The sequence below is a fragment of the Cibotium barometz genome, chromosome 30 (assembly GCF_041138505.1).
Source record: "Cibotium barometz isolate CiBa-2024 chromosome 30, ASM4113850v1, whole genome shotgun sequence".
NCBI classification, from domain to species: Eukaryota; Viridiplantae; Streptophyta; class Polypodiopsida; order Cyatheales; family Cibotiaceae; genus Cibotium; species Cibotium barometz.
This window is the reverse complement of record NC_141075.1, coordinates 44601214-44616436: the sequence shown is the minus strand read 5'-3', so window position 1 is coordinate 44616436 and position 15223 is coordinate 44601214. Positions and strand designations below refer to the sequence as shown.

The window sequence follows — 15223 nt, the reverse complement described above, 5'->3', positions numbered from 1 at the left end:
ATTTGACACATATTTACATGTGTGTATGTGAGATGCACACATGCGTCATAAGCGCACACACACACACACACACATCTTCCAGTTGTAGCATGTATGGTTTCAATGGATTACACGTACACGTACACATACGTACATGTACATACGAACACACATACATACATCTTTATACGTGTTTTTGTGTAACGTGATGTGCCTAGCTTCTAAAAGGAAAGGAAGGGTGGTTTTACACATATTACTTTTACTTGTAAGTACATGGAAAATGCTTCCAGCCCGTCGGAGACGGGTCGCGACACTAGTATATGCAGAGCATGGTGCCTTGATATACAAGTATGCCAATTCTGATGCTTTCTTCAAAGTCGTCTGCCAAAATGGTCTTCAAATTTAAGGCTACTCTATGGTAACTTGTGGGACTAGCTAGTCATAGTGAAATGTATATTATATCCTTTCTTTCACTTTGGCCAAATAACAATAATTTTTTCTCCTTTAGTGAAAGTGGCACCCTTTGCCTTTGGCTCAAAAAGTAAGTTATGTTTTAGCTCTCTAGTGATTTGTAAAAGGAGAGACGTTGGTGGTGGTGGGGATGACATGAAAGCCGTTGGATTGGGTCAGCTGGACGGCTTAGATGAAGAGGACTGAAATGACCGTTAATATGGCCTATTTCAAATAAAAAGCAGGGCTCCTACGACGAGAATTACCGCGCGCGCGCTCACACACATCTCTCGTCAGACAAAATCCTTGCAGACAAACACTGAATTCTCTAATTACCAGCCGTATCAGGCGCTCTTGATTGCTCAATTAAGATTTCCTGCGGTGGGTTTAGTTGATTAATCTCCTCTTTCTGTTCTGTTTAACGCTCTTGATTTTCTTTCCTTTGATTGCACGCATTTGCCAATACAGGGTTTATGGAAAAATTGGGGTTTCAGGTCTGTAGAATTGTCTTTTGAAAATCATCCCTGCAGGCTTACGCTCGCAAAGCGGTACGCCTTCTCTGCGAGCGTTCAGAAGCAGCAGGCACCATGTATGAAACTAGGGTAAGTGCTACGGCGTCGTGTATGTCATGAAATCCTGCTTTTTTGAACCAAGGGATATGGCTACGGAGATCCCTGATTCTGTGTTTCAAATAGGGTCTGAAAACCACGATTTCTTGAATTAAGGGTTTTGATAATTGTTTCTAAGAGAATCAGGGATGCTACGAGCTTTGAGAAAAGAGTTCAGGTGGGCTTTGTGCACCGGAACATCCCTTTTTGGGCTCAAAAATTATGGCTCCATGGTCAGGGTTCAGAATTTTCATTTCTGGTTCTCCTCTAATTAGGAGTACGGTCAGAGATTAGGGCTTTGTGATGGTACCTGATTGAGCTCCTGGATTCGATTTTCAGCAGCAAGCCGCACTTCACCAGGATGAAAACAAGAAAGGTGAAATCAAAGCAGCCAAGGGTATGCATGCTATCTCTGCATCTGGGTGTATTGTTAAACGCTTTCCACAGACTCCAGAAAGACCATAAAAATCTTGCATCTGCAGGTGCTGCCGGGCCCGGCAAAGCACCAGTTGCCCCCGTTGTTAGCAACCGCAGGGCCCTGGGAGACATAGGCAACCTGGTGGGAGCAGCTGCTGCTGCCGCTTGTGGCAACGTTGCCAAAGATGGTCAAACAGAGTACGTGTGAGGAAAACGCTGTCACATCCCAGCATCAAATGTGGGGTTTTTGCAGGTTTTGTCTACACAGCGCGTAGAATGCTAACACATCTCTTTGTCATAACAGGCTCCCAAATCTGGAAAAGAAAGCACCCTTGGCTGTAGTAGACAGGCCAGTTACCAGGTGTCTCTCTTCTCCATTTTCATTATGTTTTCTGTACTGATTTTTTGGTCACCACATGCTCAGAGAAGTGTTGTCTTGGTTGGATCTCAGGAGCTTTGGAGCCCGATTAGCTAATAATGACACTTCCACGGAGGAAACCAGTGTAGACAAGGAAGGTTCAGGGGAGATCAGTCCAAAACAACTATCAAAGAAACAAGAAGACTCCAGTGTGGAATCCAAGGAAACGGATCCCAATAAGGTTTCAGTTTCAAAGGATGTCCCTCCCGGTCATCCAGTCCGCATGAAAGCATTGCTAAACGGCAAAAACAGGCATGCTGCAGCAGGCAAAGAAAGGAAAGGGAAGACCCTTACTGCTACACTAACTGCAAGAAGTGAGGTAGGGGAGGGGTTCAAAGCTCGCACAAGGTCTCATCAGTGCAACACCAATTCATTGATGAATTCCTCCATGTAACTCCAGACATAGATGACATGGGGCTCGTGTGGATGACATGGGGGGATGACATGTGGGTTACCATGGGGCTCATCCTGTTTTATGAGAATGACATGGGGATCATCGTGTTTTATGTGGATGACCCAGCTGGAGTTATTCAATGCTTCACAATAAGCTTGGCTTTGCTTCACAATAAGATTGTCTTTGTGTTGTGAACAGGCTGCTTGTGGAGGCTTCAAGTCAGAGGAGGTCGAAGAGCCAGTGGCCAACATTGATGCTGATGACATTGGCAATCAGCTAGCAGTGGTGGATTATGTGGAAGATATATACAGTTTTAATCGCAAAACCGAGGTACGGACATTAGTTTAGTGGGAAACAATGAGATTAATGCAAAGGAGGTTAATCATATCAGAAACTGAGTTTGCTTTCTTCTCTGCTGCATCAGGTGCAGAGTTGTGTGCTGCCTAACTACATGTCCCAGCAGGTCCAGATCAATGAGAAGATGAGAGCCGTCCTGATTGACTGGCTTATTGAGGTGCTTCTCATCATCACAACTGTATTTGTTTATGAAGGTTGGGCTTGATTTCTGATGCAATGCGCATTTCACTGCAAGACAAGCTTCATATGCATGCTCTGTGTTTGGGGTTTCTTCAGGTGCATTTCAAGTTTAAGCTCATGCCTGAGACCCTTTTCCTTACCACAAATCTGATTGATCGCTACCTGGCAATCCAATCTGTGGAGAGGAAGAGTTTACAGCTGGTGGGGATGACTGCTATGCTTGTAGCCTCAAAATATGAGGAGATATGGGCACCTGAGGTAAGTCGTTGAAACATTTTACATATCTCATGAAGCCTCTGATGGGTCCAGGATCTTATTGATTCATGAGCACTTCCATGTATGAATTTCTTCAGATACAAGATCTCATATTTATCTCAGAAAACGCATACTCTCGGCAGCAGATTTTAGATATGGTAGGGCATATTCTTATTTGACAGGGGAACAGTTCCATGTTTCTGCACTGTCTCCTCCTATATTTTCCTTGTCATTTGAGGTTGCCATCATGATCTCCTTTCTTGTTTTAACAGGAGAAAGTGATGCTCAATGCCTTGAGATTCAATCTCTGCATCCCCACACCCTACATGTTTCTGGTTAGGTTTCTTAAGGCTGCTGCTTCAGATCAGCAGGTATGAAACCATTATTCTAGCCTCTTGAAAGTTCTTTAAAAATTTCCTTAGCCTCTTTCTAAGCATGAGTTTTTCAAAAATTGCTTTAGCCTCTTTCTAAGCACGAAATTTGTGGATAAGACTCGTGTTAATCAAAGTTCTCATGTGCAGATGAACATGTTGGCATTCTACTTTGTAGAATTGTGCATGGTGGATTATGAAATGGTAAAGTTTTCACCCTCCATGCTCGCTGCATCAGCAGTCTACCTGGCCAGAAACACATTGAAATCAGATGAAGAGGCTCATTGGAATGTGACGTTGAGGCGGCATTCAGGCTACAAAGAATCACAGCTCATGTAAAGCCTCTCTATTTTACTGTCCCAAAACACCACAACCTAGATTGATGTTAACATACCTAGGTTGATCATGAGCATGCCAGGAGAACTATTAGTGGCTATTGTTTTCTGAATGGGTGGCTTCTACGTTGCAGAGAGTGTGCAAGCTTGATAGTTACCTTGCATCAAAAGGCCGGGGAGGGCAATGTGACGGTGGTTCACAGGAAATACTCCCAGACGAAGTTCAGCTCAGTGGCCTTGCTCAGGCCACCCACTATTGTAGCAGCAACTGCACCAGAAGACTCTACAGGGGGGCAATATCCCAAATGACAATTAGCTTTTCCTTCTTTTGCAGTTTGTTTGATTCTTTTTTTACTATTTGTAAGTGTCACAAGAGGTATTGTGCCATGAGAGGTTTTTGGCATTAGAAGGGGAAAGCACCCACCAAAAGTACATCATATTTATGAACCAAAAACTGTTCTTCAGTTTGTACAGAAGTGAATTGCACTTCTTCAGTTTGTACAGAAGTGAATTGTTTGTTCATACAAACAGACGAGCATGCATGATTCAGTACTCTTCTTATCTGTTTCTTTTTTTCCCTTGATATAAAGAGGCCAATATTATATATCAGAATTAAATTTCAAATATATTATATCTCTCCATTTTGCAGGTTTTCTATGAACAAACAAACATTGCTTACATTTTTTTGTGTTGACAAAGCTACCATTTTGGATGTTGATATTCTTATGCTATGTTTGATGAGTGAAACCATAAACTCTTTGCATCCATAACCTTCTCTATGATAAAGTTGTAGTGTATCTCAATGTGTTTTGTTGTGGGTTGATTAGACTGAAAAGCTCATCACATCTTTTATAAACCAATATCTTCAAATATCCTTCTTAACCATATAATTTCACAAGTAACGTTTGGAGTGATGGCATGTTTTACATGAATGCATGTTGAACCTTTTGAGCATACTTCTGTTGTGAAAGAAACATTTTATCTTCATCTAGTCTTTTCAAAATATCATGATGAGTATTCTTCATTTATTGTCAAAGGATAATTTTATCTTCATCTCAATCACTTCAATGCTAAGACGGTAGTGAACCTCTTCAAAATTCTTTATCTCATTGTGTTAACTATTTCTTTATTGGAGAACATGCAGCCATACTTGGAATCCCCGAAACCACCACCGCCAGGCATGGAGGGGGATTTTAGTGGATATCAAGAGAACCATGAAATGTAAGAAACTTGTCGATTTTACCAAACCATGATTTTGGACCTTGTTTAAGACCATATATGATTTCTTTAGCCTACATATTTTGTTTGAAGCGGCTATACTTCCTTTCAAAAAGCATTTTTCACATCCATTTGATGAAGTGGCCACTCATAATGAGGAGTTGATAATGTAATCACAAGTCTGCTAGAACAATCTTTGCAATAGGTGAGAATGTTTCAGCATAGTCTTCACCATATCTGTGAGTAGAACATGTTAGAAAATACATGTCAATAAAATTAATTGTATTGAGCTTCACTCCATAAACCAACTTACATCCCAATAGCCTTCTTGCCTTGAGGCAGATGTGTAAGTTCCCAACAAGTATCATTGCTTATAATAAGTATGTTTCTTCGTTCATTGTTGAAATAAGTTCCTATTGTATAAATGCTTCTTCATATGTTTGAGGCTTTGTTCATTGTTGAAATCAGTTCCTACTGTATACATTGCTTCTTCACATGTTTGAGGCTTTGTAATGGGTTTCACATTTGCCAATAAAAGCCACACATGATGCTATGACTTTACCCTTGTAGACCTTCTTAGATCTGGTGCAGCTAAAATTGCTTCATTTTCACGAGTAGAACTTGCATGTTGCTCCATGTCTCCATGTCTTCACTTTGAGATGATGTAGAAGAAGTGAGGCTATGAGAAGTGCTGCTTGTATTGTAATCTTCAATTTACTGAACCTTCATTCTCTTATACCTCGATGGTATGAAGTTAGGGCTGATTTGAACCAACTATCATTCATACCTCGATGGTATGAAGTTAGGGCTGATTTGAACCAACTATCATGCTCATCAAAACACAACATCTCTATGACCTTTGGCATGTGAGTCTTAAACTAATGAATATACATACACCAATGAGTATACACACTAATGAATATACCTGAGATTTATTATCTAATTTTCTTCTCTTCTCATTTGGGACATGCACGTATCCAATAATACTAAACACTAAATGAGATACATTTGGCTTTTTATCTGTACATGCTTCTTTTGGAGTGAGTTTAATAAGAGCTTATGTGGGACTTCTATATTCAATTGATGTACATTAAGCTTCACTCAAGATTTGCTTTATTTAACATTACCCTAGCATGCTGTGCAAATCCCTTTTTTCCTTTCGTATGTCCAATTCAATTATGTAGTGTAAAAGCATGTATATTGGATTTCTAATACCATGCTACCAGCAAAATTCTTCAAATTCCATTGACTTGTATTCTCCCCCCTTTATCTGACCTTAGGGTTTTGATAAACCACATTCTTTTTCTACCAAAGCTTTGAATTGTTAAAAATAGGTTAAGGCATCAGACTTTTGCTTGAGAAACTAAACCCATACTTTTCTTATCATATCATTCACAAATTTCATGAAAGTAGTGAGATCCTTCGATAAAGGTTCTTTGACATGGTCCTTGTAAATCTATACTTATAATATATCATATCTCACAAATGTCATGAAAGTAGTGAGATACTCCTTTGATAAATGTTGTTTGATCTATAAATCTACATAATATCTAGCCTTTTTCTTACTATGTAGATACCTTTATTAAACCTAGTTGTCTATTGCTTTCAAAACAAGTAGGTAGCTTCTTATCTATAAAATTTTAAAAGTGGCAATACCCTTCCACAAACCTTCTCTTCTCAGATGCATGATTCACATGTCCTAGAATTTTGTTGAACTTGGTTGTCTTTTGCTTTCTAAACAAGTAGGTAGCTTCTTATTCATTAAAGCATAAAAGTGGCATTCCCCTTCCACAAACCTTCTCTTCTCAAATGCATGATATGATTCACATGTCCCAGCCTTTTATGATACTGATATGATTCACATGTCCCAGCCTTTTATGCCATAATGTAAGTAAGATAAAGGAAATAAGCATGATGTGGACTAGCATACTTGCAACTTAAAGAGCCTCCCAACTCTTTTTTCCTGGGTAAATTTTTGTCCATTATCTTTTAGCTCTTCAATAAAACACCAGAGTGATGACTCGTATGATTTGAAGCTCCTAAAATCAACATATTGAGATCTTGATGTGGCTTGCATGTAGATAGATACAAACATCTATTATGAGAAGTAGAAGCTTCATCATGAGGTTGGTTTGAAGTTGAAGCTAAATAATTAGAGCTTTGAGCATGGTTAACTGGTCCGTTCATGAATTAGCTTGACCCAATTGAGCCATCTTCTTTTTACATTCTATTTAGGAATAGTAGTTTCATATACCTAGTTTCCTTTGTCCATAGCCTCTTCCTCTAGATCATTTATAAATTTGCAGATATATTTGCTGAAGTTGTATCTTGACTTGGGTTCCGTGAGTTATTTTTGAAATAAGTTCTATCTCTTCCATTCTACCTCTTATTTTCATTTTCCGCCTCTTACCAATGGAAGTACTAATTCATGCTTGAGTTGGAAGCATCTTCTTGTGACCTTTATTATTCTTGAACTAAGAGCAATGTCAAATCTATTGGACAAATTGATGCATTGAGGATTTATGGAGATAGAGCATAAGCCTTAGGTCATTTGTCAAAGGTTAAAATCTCGTAGTAGTTGTAAACTGTGCTACTACAGGTGAAAGAATCCATGAGGTGTACTAGAAGCCAGGAAGCATTGAAGGCAGCCTCCTTTGTTGACTTTGGAAGATAGAATCTAGGGCATGTGGAGACTACAATCATGGAGAGATTCTAGGGAGAGAATCATGGAGAGAATTTAGGAGAGAATCATGAAACTTTATTAGCACTTTTGATTAGTATTGGCCTATTCATCTTGTACTAAGCCTATATAATAGGCACACATCTAATGGAAATCATCTCTCTCATTCTACTCATTATGCCTTGTTTATGTTAAACTTTTGTCATTAGGATAATCTCTCATCACATTAGCATGTCATTAGCTCCTAAACCATGAGCTTCCTTGTGTACTTTGATCCTCCATGATTCCAACATTTGGTATCAGAGCTTAGATTAACATTCTCACTTTCTGCATTGCTCAAATCCCAACTTGGGTCCTCTTCCTAGTGTAAAGGCACAGCTGCAGAAATTTGCTTCATTCGAGCACATCTGACACATTGAAGCTAGATCTGGGGGTTTTCAGCAATGCCTGACACGATGGGGGCATCAATTCATGCAAAAAACGATGCCATATTCGAGATCTAGCCCTGTTAGCTTCTAAGAAGGTAGTTTGGTAAACTCTTGATTAATATTTAATTATTATTCCTAATGAAGATGTTATGGGCTTAAATATCAAGTAAACACACTAGTCTAATATCTCCTTAAATATTTTTCCATTTGGATTTGGGGAGGGTTATCATTTACATTCTCCAAGCATACTCTATTTTCTACCCCCTAGAAACAGCTAATTAATTGAGCTTAACCTTAGTTTTTTGGGACCATTGAGGATTCATTCAAGCCATTGGGGATTCGCTACAGCTCTCTTTCACTTCACATTATAAAAGCCCTTTGATTTGGTGCTCTAAATACACACTTCAAATCAGTCTATTCTTTGTTTTTATGCTTTTGGGAGTGTGTCTGGCATTCATTAATTAATCCTTGCTTAGCACTAATTAAAATCATTTATGATTTTTGGAGTGTGTTTGGCATTCATTAATCCTTGCTTAGCACTAATTAAAACCATTCATGCTTTTAGGAGTGTGTTTGTTTTTATGCTTTTGGGAGTGTGTTTGGCATTCATAATTAATCCTTGCTTAGCACGAATTAAAATCATTTATAAAGGGATTAGACACTGCCTCTGGTTAAAAACCACCTTGGTGAGACCTTCCCTCTCTCTTGCCATGGGTACCCCTGCCATAATTGATAAAGTTGAGGGCTACTCATTCCATACTTGTCAACCTAATGTCAAGTTCACTCTTATGACTAAGGAAGGGTTTGTGGAACATAGCATGTGGCAAGAAAAAGAAGCCTACCACAAGGGAAGCTTAAGCTATATGGGTATCCAAAGATGAGAAATCTCTTGCCACAATAGCTTTGGGTCTCAGTGATCAGTTCATTCATCATATTGATGGAATGGATACATCCTTTGAAGCTTGGGAAGAGTTGGAAAAACTCTTTGGAGTTTAAGCCAAGAGCTGCAAGATTAGCTTGCTAATACAATTGTTTGAGATCAACATAATGAAAGAAGACTATTGTCTTGCTGCACATCTTAACCATATTAAGATTCTCAAAAATCAACTTGCATGTATTAAAATGAACATTGATGAATACATTTACATTGCTTTGTTGCTTAAAAGTCTGCCAAGAAGACTATGGAAACATAGTCACTACACTCACCAATCTACCACCTCCAAAGTTGGTCGATATCACTGCATCCTTGATGAAGGAAGAGAAAAAGATAAAACAGAAACATGGAAGAAGGCTTCTCTCCTCCCATAATGAGGCTTACTACACAAAGAATATATCCAAAGGGTCTACATCACCAAAGGGTACCTTCAAAAACAAAGTAAATGGTAAATGCAACTTTTGTGGGCAGGCAAGGGCACTTTGAGAAGGATTGCTACATCAAGAAGAAGATCTTTGCCAACGTTGTGGAAGAAGACAATCAAGAAGAAGGTGAAGGCAATCCTACTAAGGCCTCAGATGAGTCCAACCTTGTTGTTGATACTGAATCGGCCTTCTACGTTAGCTCACTTTGCATCTTAATCCATTGTACTCATTATATGCCTTTTGAATTCCACTTACTTTATAAACCTACAAACTAGAGTGAGTTCCAGGTTGGGGTCATGTATGTTGTCACAAGGGTGGACAAGTCATGAACCATCCCATGGGCTACTACTAGGGGTTGGGGTTGGGGTCATCAATTTGAAAGGGGATTATTGGATGAATTGATGTACTTAGGTTTTATGGATTATTGGATGAATTGATGTACTCAGGTTTTATGGATATAGCGCATAAGCCTTAGGTCATTTTTCAAAGGTTAAAATCTCACAGTAGTTGTAAACTGTGCCAGTAAAGGTGAAAATCCATGAAGTGCACCAGGAGCCAAGAGCAGTAAAGGCAGCCTCCTTTGTTGAATTTGGAAGCTAGAATCTAGGGGATGTGGAGGCTACAATCATGGAGATTTTCTAGGGAGAGAATCATGGAAATTTATTAGCACGTAATCTTGGAAGTTTAATTATGGCTAATAAAGAGCTAATTTGGGATGGTTCATATCACTTCATGTTTTATTTTTATTTTCTCTAGATATTGTGTGCTTAGATCCTATATGGATTTTCTAGGATAAAGCCAATGAGACGTTTGATAGGTTTGTTTGAAAGGTTAGGATATAAAGGAGGATGAACATAAATGGGACTTTTAGTCAAGTGTTCTACTTGTGTGTTCAGTGGTTAATGTGCTCAGGTTTTTAAGGAGAAAACTAATGTGAGGTTTCACATTAGGTCGGCAAGATCTCATAGTGGTGTTTCCTTATAGTAGGTGATGGAAGTATACTATAAACAAGTGGGAACCCCTAGATTTTGATACCATCACCAATCGATAAGAGGTTGAGCTTTTAATCATGATGCATGAAGGCGACATGAATTACATTGCAGTAAATGATGATGGGAATTTTTCTAATACGAGAGAATGCTTACTTTTTCAATTTAGTTTGGATGGTATTTTCACCTTCCTAGTCACAATAGAGAGATGCGATAAAAAAAATCACTAGCTTGCATAATACCGCCCTTGTATGTACTCTCAATCTTGCATGGATAGGTTCATGATATGGCCTGTTCAGGCCACTCATATAAACACATCTGCAAGAGCTTGCCTTCATGAGCTACAATTGTTCATGGGAATCTTTCTAATGGCCAAGATCGAGCACATTGCTTCAAGAGCTCCACACCTCCGTGGGTAGAAGTTTTCATCACCATATTCTCCAACGAGTGTTATCACACCATCGCATTGGGCTACAGGTCATCGTCCCTCCTCTCATTTAAAATCACTTAAACAGACTCACTAGGATGCATTAGATAAGGTAATTAGTAAGAGGATTATTAGAAAGAGCAAGACTCAATTACATAATGGGATAGTATGTTATAATTATGAGAGAAAGTGACTTATATACAACACCATAAGTGTTCACACACTTAAACCGTGGTCGGTAGGGCATTGAAGGCTCATAAGTGGCCTATTGCTTATACAATACTTAATCTCAATACATGCATGAAGTACATTCACATGGAATCCATTCTAGCTTATTTCCACACACCCTTTTTAGAGCAGGAATCACCATAAGTATTCCGCCAGTAGTAAACCATTTTTGGGCGCCTATCCAAGTTGTAAATTTGGACATTATTGCTTCATATATTATTGATCATACATGCTTTTAATGTCTCTATCTTTGCTATTTGATATACAATTATGGTGAAAACTCCTTGTTAACCCTTAACATTCCCTCCTTCCCAATGTCGATTGTGTCCTTGTCATCGAGTAGAAGACTTTGTTATGGGGAAATTAAGAAACTATTGTTTTGATGCTTATGATACTACATGAATGTTCAATGGTCATTATTTCTTCAAAAGGAATAGGGAAGGCTAGTTAGTAAATGATAAAGTTAGTTGATGGGGTAGGGATTTCTACAAGTGATTGCATTTTATTTTCTTTTTTTAAAACAACCACAAGCAAGTTTACATTGATTATTTTAAGTTAGCAGTGTTTCTAAGGCTTGTTAGAGCAATAAAGAAGAAGGAATAAGGGTTCAGAGAAACGCGATACAATCATCAGAATGAGAGAATAAATCTTAGTTCCTCATTTTATACACTGAAGCGATGCAAATTTAGTCCTATAAAAACAATCTGAGTCTCAATGGTGTGAAAGGTCTTTGGTGTGAACACACTACATGTAAAACACCTTCCCATGGAGAATGCAGGTATTCAAGCCCATGAGTGTATGCATGATTGGAGAAACTCTAGCTTATGGTCTCTTATATCCCCCTCGGTCCCTCTTGCAAGATGATGAGCTCTTGACCATTGGTTGAACTTCTTTTCCATGTAAACTTTGATCAGGTAGATGTCCAGGCATGATCAGTGATCTTGTTTGATATCTGGTGTGGGGTCTTTATTAGGAGATTTTTTCCCCCATGCTAGCATACACCCATCTTGGGGTATACTTATCATTTTTGTATAGTACACATTCATTATCTATCTATCATCTAATTCTGTGCTCCCTTGAGCTTCTCCACTATGTGTGTGTGTGTGTGTGTGTGTGTGCATGCGCGCATTCACACAACCCTATTCCAACATTTGGTGTTAGAGTATACGCTCTTTGCCCTGTGTGCTCTTGCGAGGATAAACAGACACCAAGCGATTGAAACTGAGCGAGTGAAGATATTCTAAGCTTTGAATCTATCTATGAAAATATAAACTCATATTATTATTATGCAATAAGATAAATGCACAAAAAAATGAGAAGTAAAAGTTAGTAGAACATAATCATATATACAAACCAATGATCAAAGAAATCGGGTGTAGACTTGCGTGGCCTTCTCAGCATAGACTCCCACCCTTGCTTACCGTGCCCCACCTCCTCCCCTTTATCTTTCGCTTTTGCTTACCTTGATTCTAGTCCACCTTGTCCCTCACGGTAGTGATGTGGAGTTTGTTATCTAACGTGGTGCTCTTCTACAAGCTCACCTACACACTTGATTATGTCCATGTCTTAATTGCATCGCTATTGTGACTGGCTCCACCTCTTGGATAGGTCCTCAATACACTTGTAGCTCTACAATTTGGGTTTTACACTTGCCTACTCTCTTGACCATTGCTAAGTCGCACACGAGCTCACATTTTCCTAGTTATGTAACCTTCACACTGTGTGAACGCGTCTTATATGACTAACTAGAATTCATGCTACAATCGAGCTGTCGTTCATAGCACACTTGGCTTCCGTATCTACATAGCCTTCATGGTAGCTTGTTTGCAGCGTGGAATTGTGTGGCCTTCACAGAATGGACTTCACAAGCTCTAACTTGTTTTTCCTTCACATCGACTACATATGAGCAGCTAGCTTGAAATGCCCTACATAGCTAGCATTCAGTGGCATTCGTGCTGGATGTTATACATGCAAAGTTTTTAGACATGCTCGATCCTCCTTGCCATGATTTCTTTCCCAAAATAGGCTTGGAAAGAGGCATCTTGGCTTCTTTCCCAATCAATCCCTGTCACACTATCGATAGACACCCTTGACCCTTGTGGTGGTTGTTAATCCAATTCTAGGATTAACAAGAGCTACCGCCATTATCTTACATCAAGGAGTCACGATAGATACACCAAAGGGTCATACATTTAAGATATCAAGCCATAGTGTCCAAAGCTACAACTTGGATGGGTGCCCCCGTAATAGTGTGACGGAGTATTTATGGCAATTTCCACTTTAAGAGCATGTGGTAGCAAGATAGGATGAAGTCCTAAGTGATCTACTTCATGGATATATTATGAGAGTAGTCATTGTAATAGCATTAGGCCTCTTATGAGCCTAAAGTGCCTGGCCAACCATAGTTTAAGTGAGTGTGAACACTTATGGCCATGCATATAAGTGAATTTCTCTCATAATACAGGAGACTCTCCCATTCTGCAATTGACTCTTGCTCTTGCTAATCCTCTTGCTAATCTCTCTCTCTAATGCATGCTAGTGTGTGTGTGTGAGTGAAGTGAGGTGAGAGGAGGGACGAGGACCCGTAGTGCAATGCGGTAGTGTGACAACGCTTGCGGCGGGAGACGTGGTGGAATTGCTTCTCAAGGAGTTGTAGAGCTTGGAGATCTTGAGGGTTACGAGCTCGGCCATTAGAAATCCTCACGACAGTTGCGGTTCACTAGGTAATCTCTTTTTGGATATGTTTCAAGGAGGGTTAGGGTGAGCCTTAACAGTGGGTATCTCTATTACGGTAGGCAAAATAGGGTTCAATTTTCTCTCTTTGGCATGGAGCTTTTTGTCTTCTCTAGCTGAAAAATTTAATTTATTTAGGTTTCAGTCAACAAGATTACTATAAAGGTGGTGTTGAGAACTTTTTATGGGTAACTGAAGAAGTTGGGGGTAACGACGGTGTGACTTTAGGTAACCAAATGTTCTTATTACCTTCATCATAATACCCTGAGGCCACTAGAAGAGCATCACCACCATCTTTTGGTAGCATTCCTCTGTCTGAGGGTTACCTTCTTTGATGGGTTGGTTTTGACTTTGCTACTTTATGTAGTACCCAGAGTTTTGTGTGACTTGCATAGTCTCCTTGGGCTTCTAAAAACAACAACTCCTCGAAGTATTTATTTTGGCACCCACCATTTATGGAAACATTGGTATTGCTAGGGATTGGTGAGCTTGGGAAATTGCAAACAATTCTAATTTTGTAAGGTTAGTAGAATGGGTGTTAGTTACGTTAGTTCTTGGAGAGGCCAGTTGTGTTAGGCTAGTTCTTGGAGTGGCTAGTTGTGTTCGGGGGGTATGTATGGTGAGGGCTGACTTGTCGTGGATGAGGTTTTTAATGGAACTTGGTTACTTACCCCCGTAGCCAAGTAAAGGATCGACATATTTTTGAGTGACTTGATCAGAGTATGGGTTGCCTTTGGGGACTCAATTATTGGCTCTAGTATCTCTTTAATGAGAGAATGGTTATTTGGTGTTAAGGTTTCGCAAATAGGACATGGGCTCCTCTTCTGTTACATGTCTCGAGGCTAGTTACAAGTTTACCAACAAGTCCCAATCAATTTGGCATTGATTTTGCCACATCCACATCCAAGAAGCTCTTCTTCATGCATGGTACGTGAAGGCATGACATAGAACTTCCCTTCCAACGGGTTATTTCCAATGTAAAACATGATAATGAATAAGCCTATACATGTGGGCTTTAATGCATTTACTCCTTCCACTCGTGCTTTTTTGTAGAGTCAATGATAATTACTATAATGCACACCAAGTCTCATGGGACATCAGGTTATGGATACTAACACCCTTGTTGATTCGCCAGCTTTTATTCTAGACTAGCTTCTATGGTCATGCCCAACCTGCTGGCAGGCTTCACCTCTCCCAGTCTTCCTTGTTGATGTGCCGGATTTTATTCTAGACTAGTTTCTATGGTTATGTGGTCGTGGCAGGCTTCACCTCCTAGTCTTCCTATTTGTTAACCCAATTCTAGGGTTAACAAGATGTACCGCCATTATCTTACATCAAGGACACCAAAGGGTCATACATTTAGGATATGAAGCAATAGTGTCCAAAGCTACAACTTG

The 15223-nt window shown here is 39.5% G+C and overlaps 1 protein-coding gene across 1 annotated transcript; it reads left to right on the top strand.

The window, feature by feature from the left end:
- The first annotated feature begins 699 nt into the window (after positions 1–699).
- LOC147621538 (G2/mitotic-specific cyclin S13-7-like) lies at positions 700–4387 on the top strand. Its single transcript, XM_086824304.1, has 13 exons — positions 700–810; positions 960–1031; positions 1377–1434; positions 1520–1652; positions 1759–1815; positions 1906–2191; positions 2465–2596; positions 2691–2780; positions 2900–3061; positions 3157–3216; positions 3331–3429; positions 3580–3764; positions 3899–4387. The coding sequence occupies exons 2-13, from the start codon at positions 1017–1019 to the stop codon at positions 4071–4073; spliced, it is 1452 nt and encodes a 483-aa protein (XP_086680430.1). The 5' UTR covers positions 700–810; positions 960–1016; the 3' UTR covers positions 4074–4387.
- The last annotated feature ends 10836 nt before the right edge of the window (positions 4388–15223 follow it).

Bases quoted from the DNA above. Each gene is read 5' to 3' on its own strand.
- LOC147621538 (XM_086824304.1), top strand. The intron at 3,062-3,156 runs GTAAGTCGTTGA...GAATTTCTTCAG, and splicing joins AGGAGATATGGGCACCTGAG to ATACAAGATCTCATATTTAT. The intron at 3,217-3,330 runs GTAGGGCATATT...TTGTTTTAACAG, and splicing joins GGCAGCAGATTTTAGATATG to GAGAAAGTGATGCTCAATGC.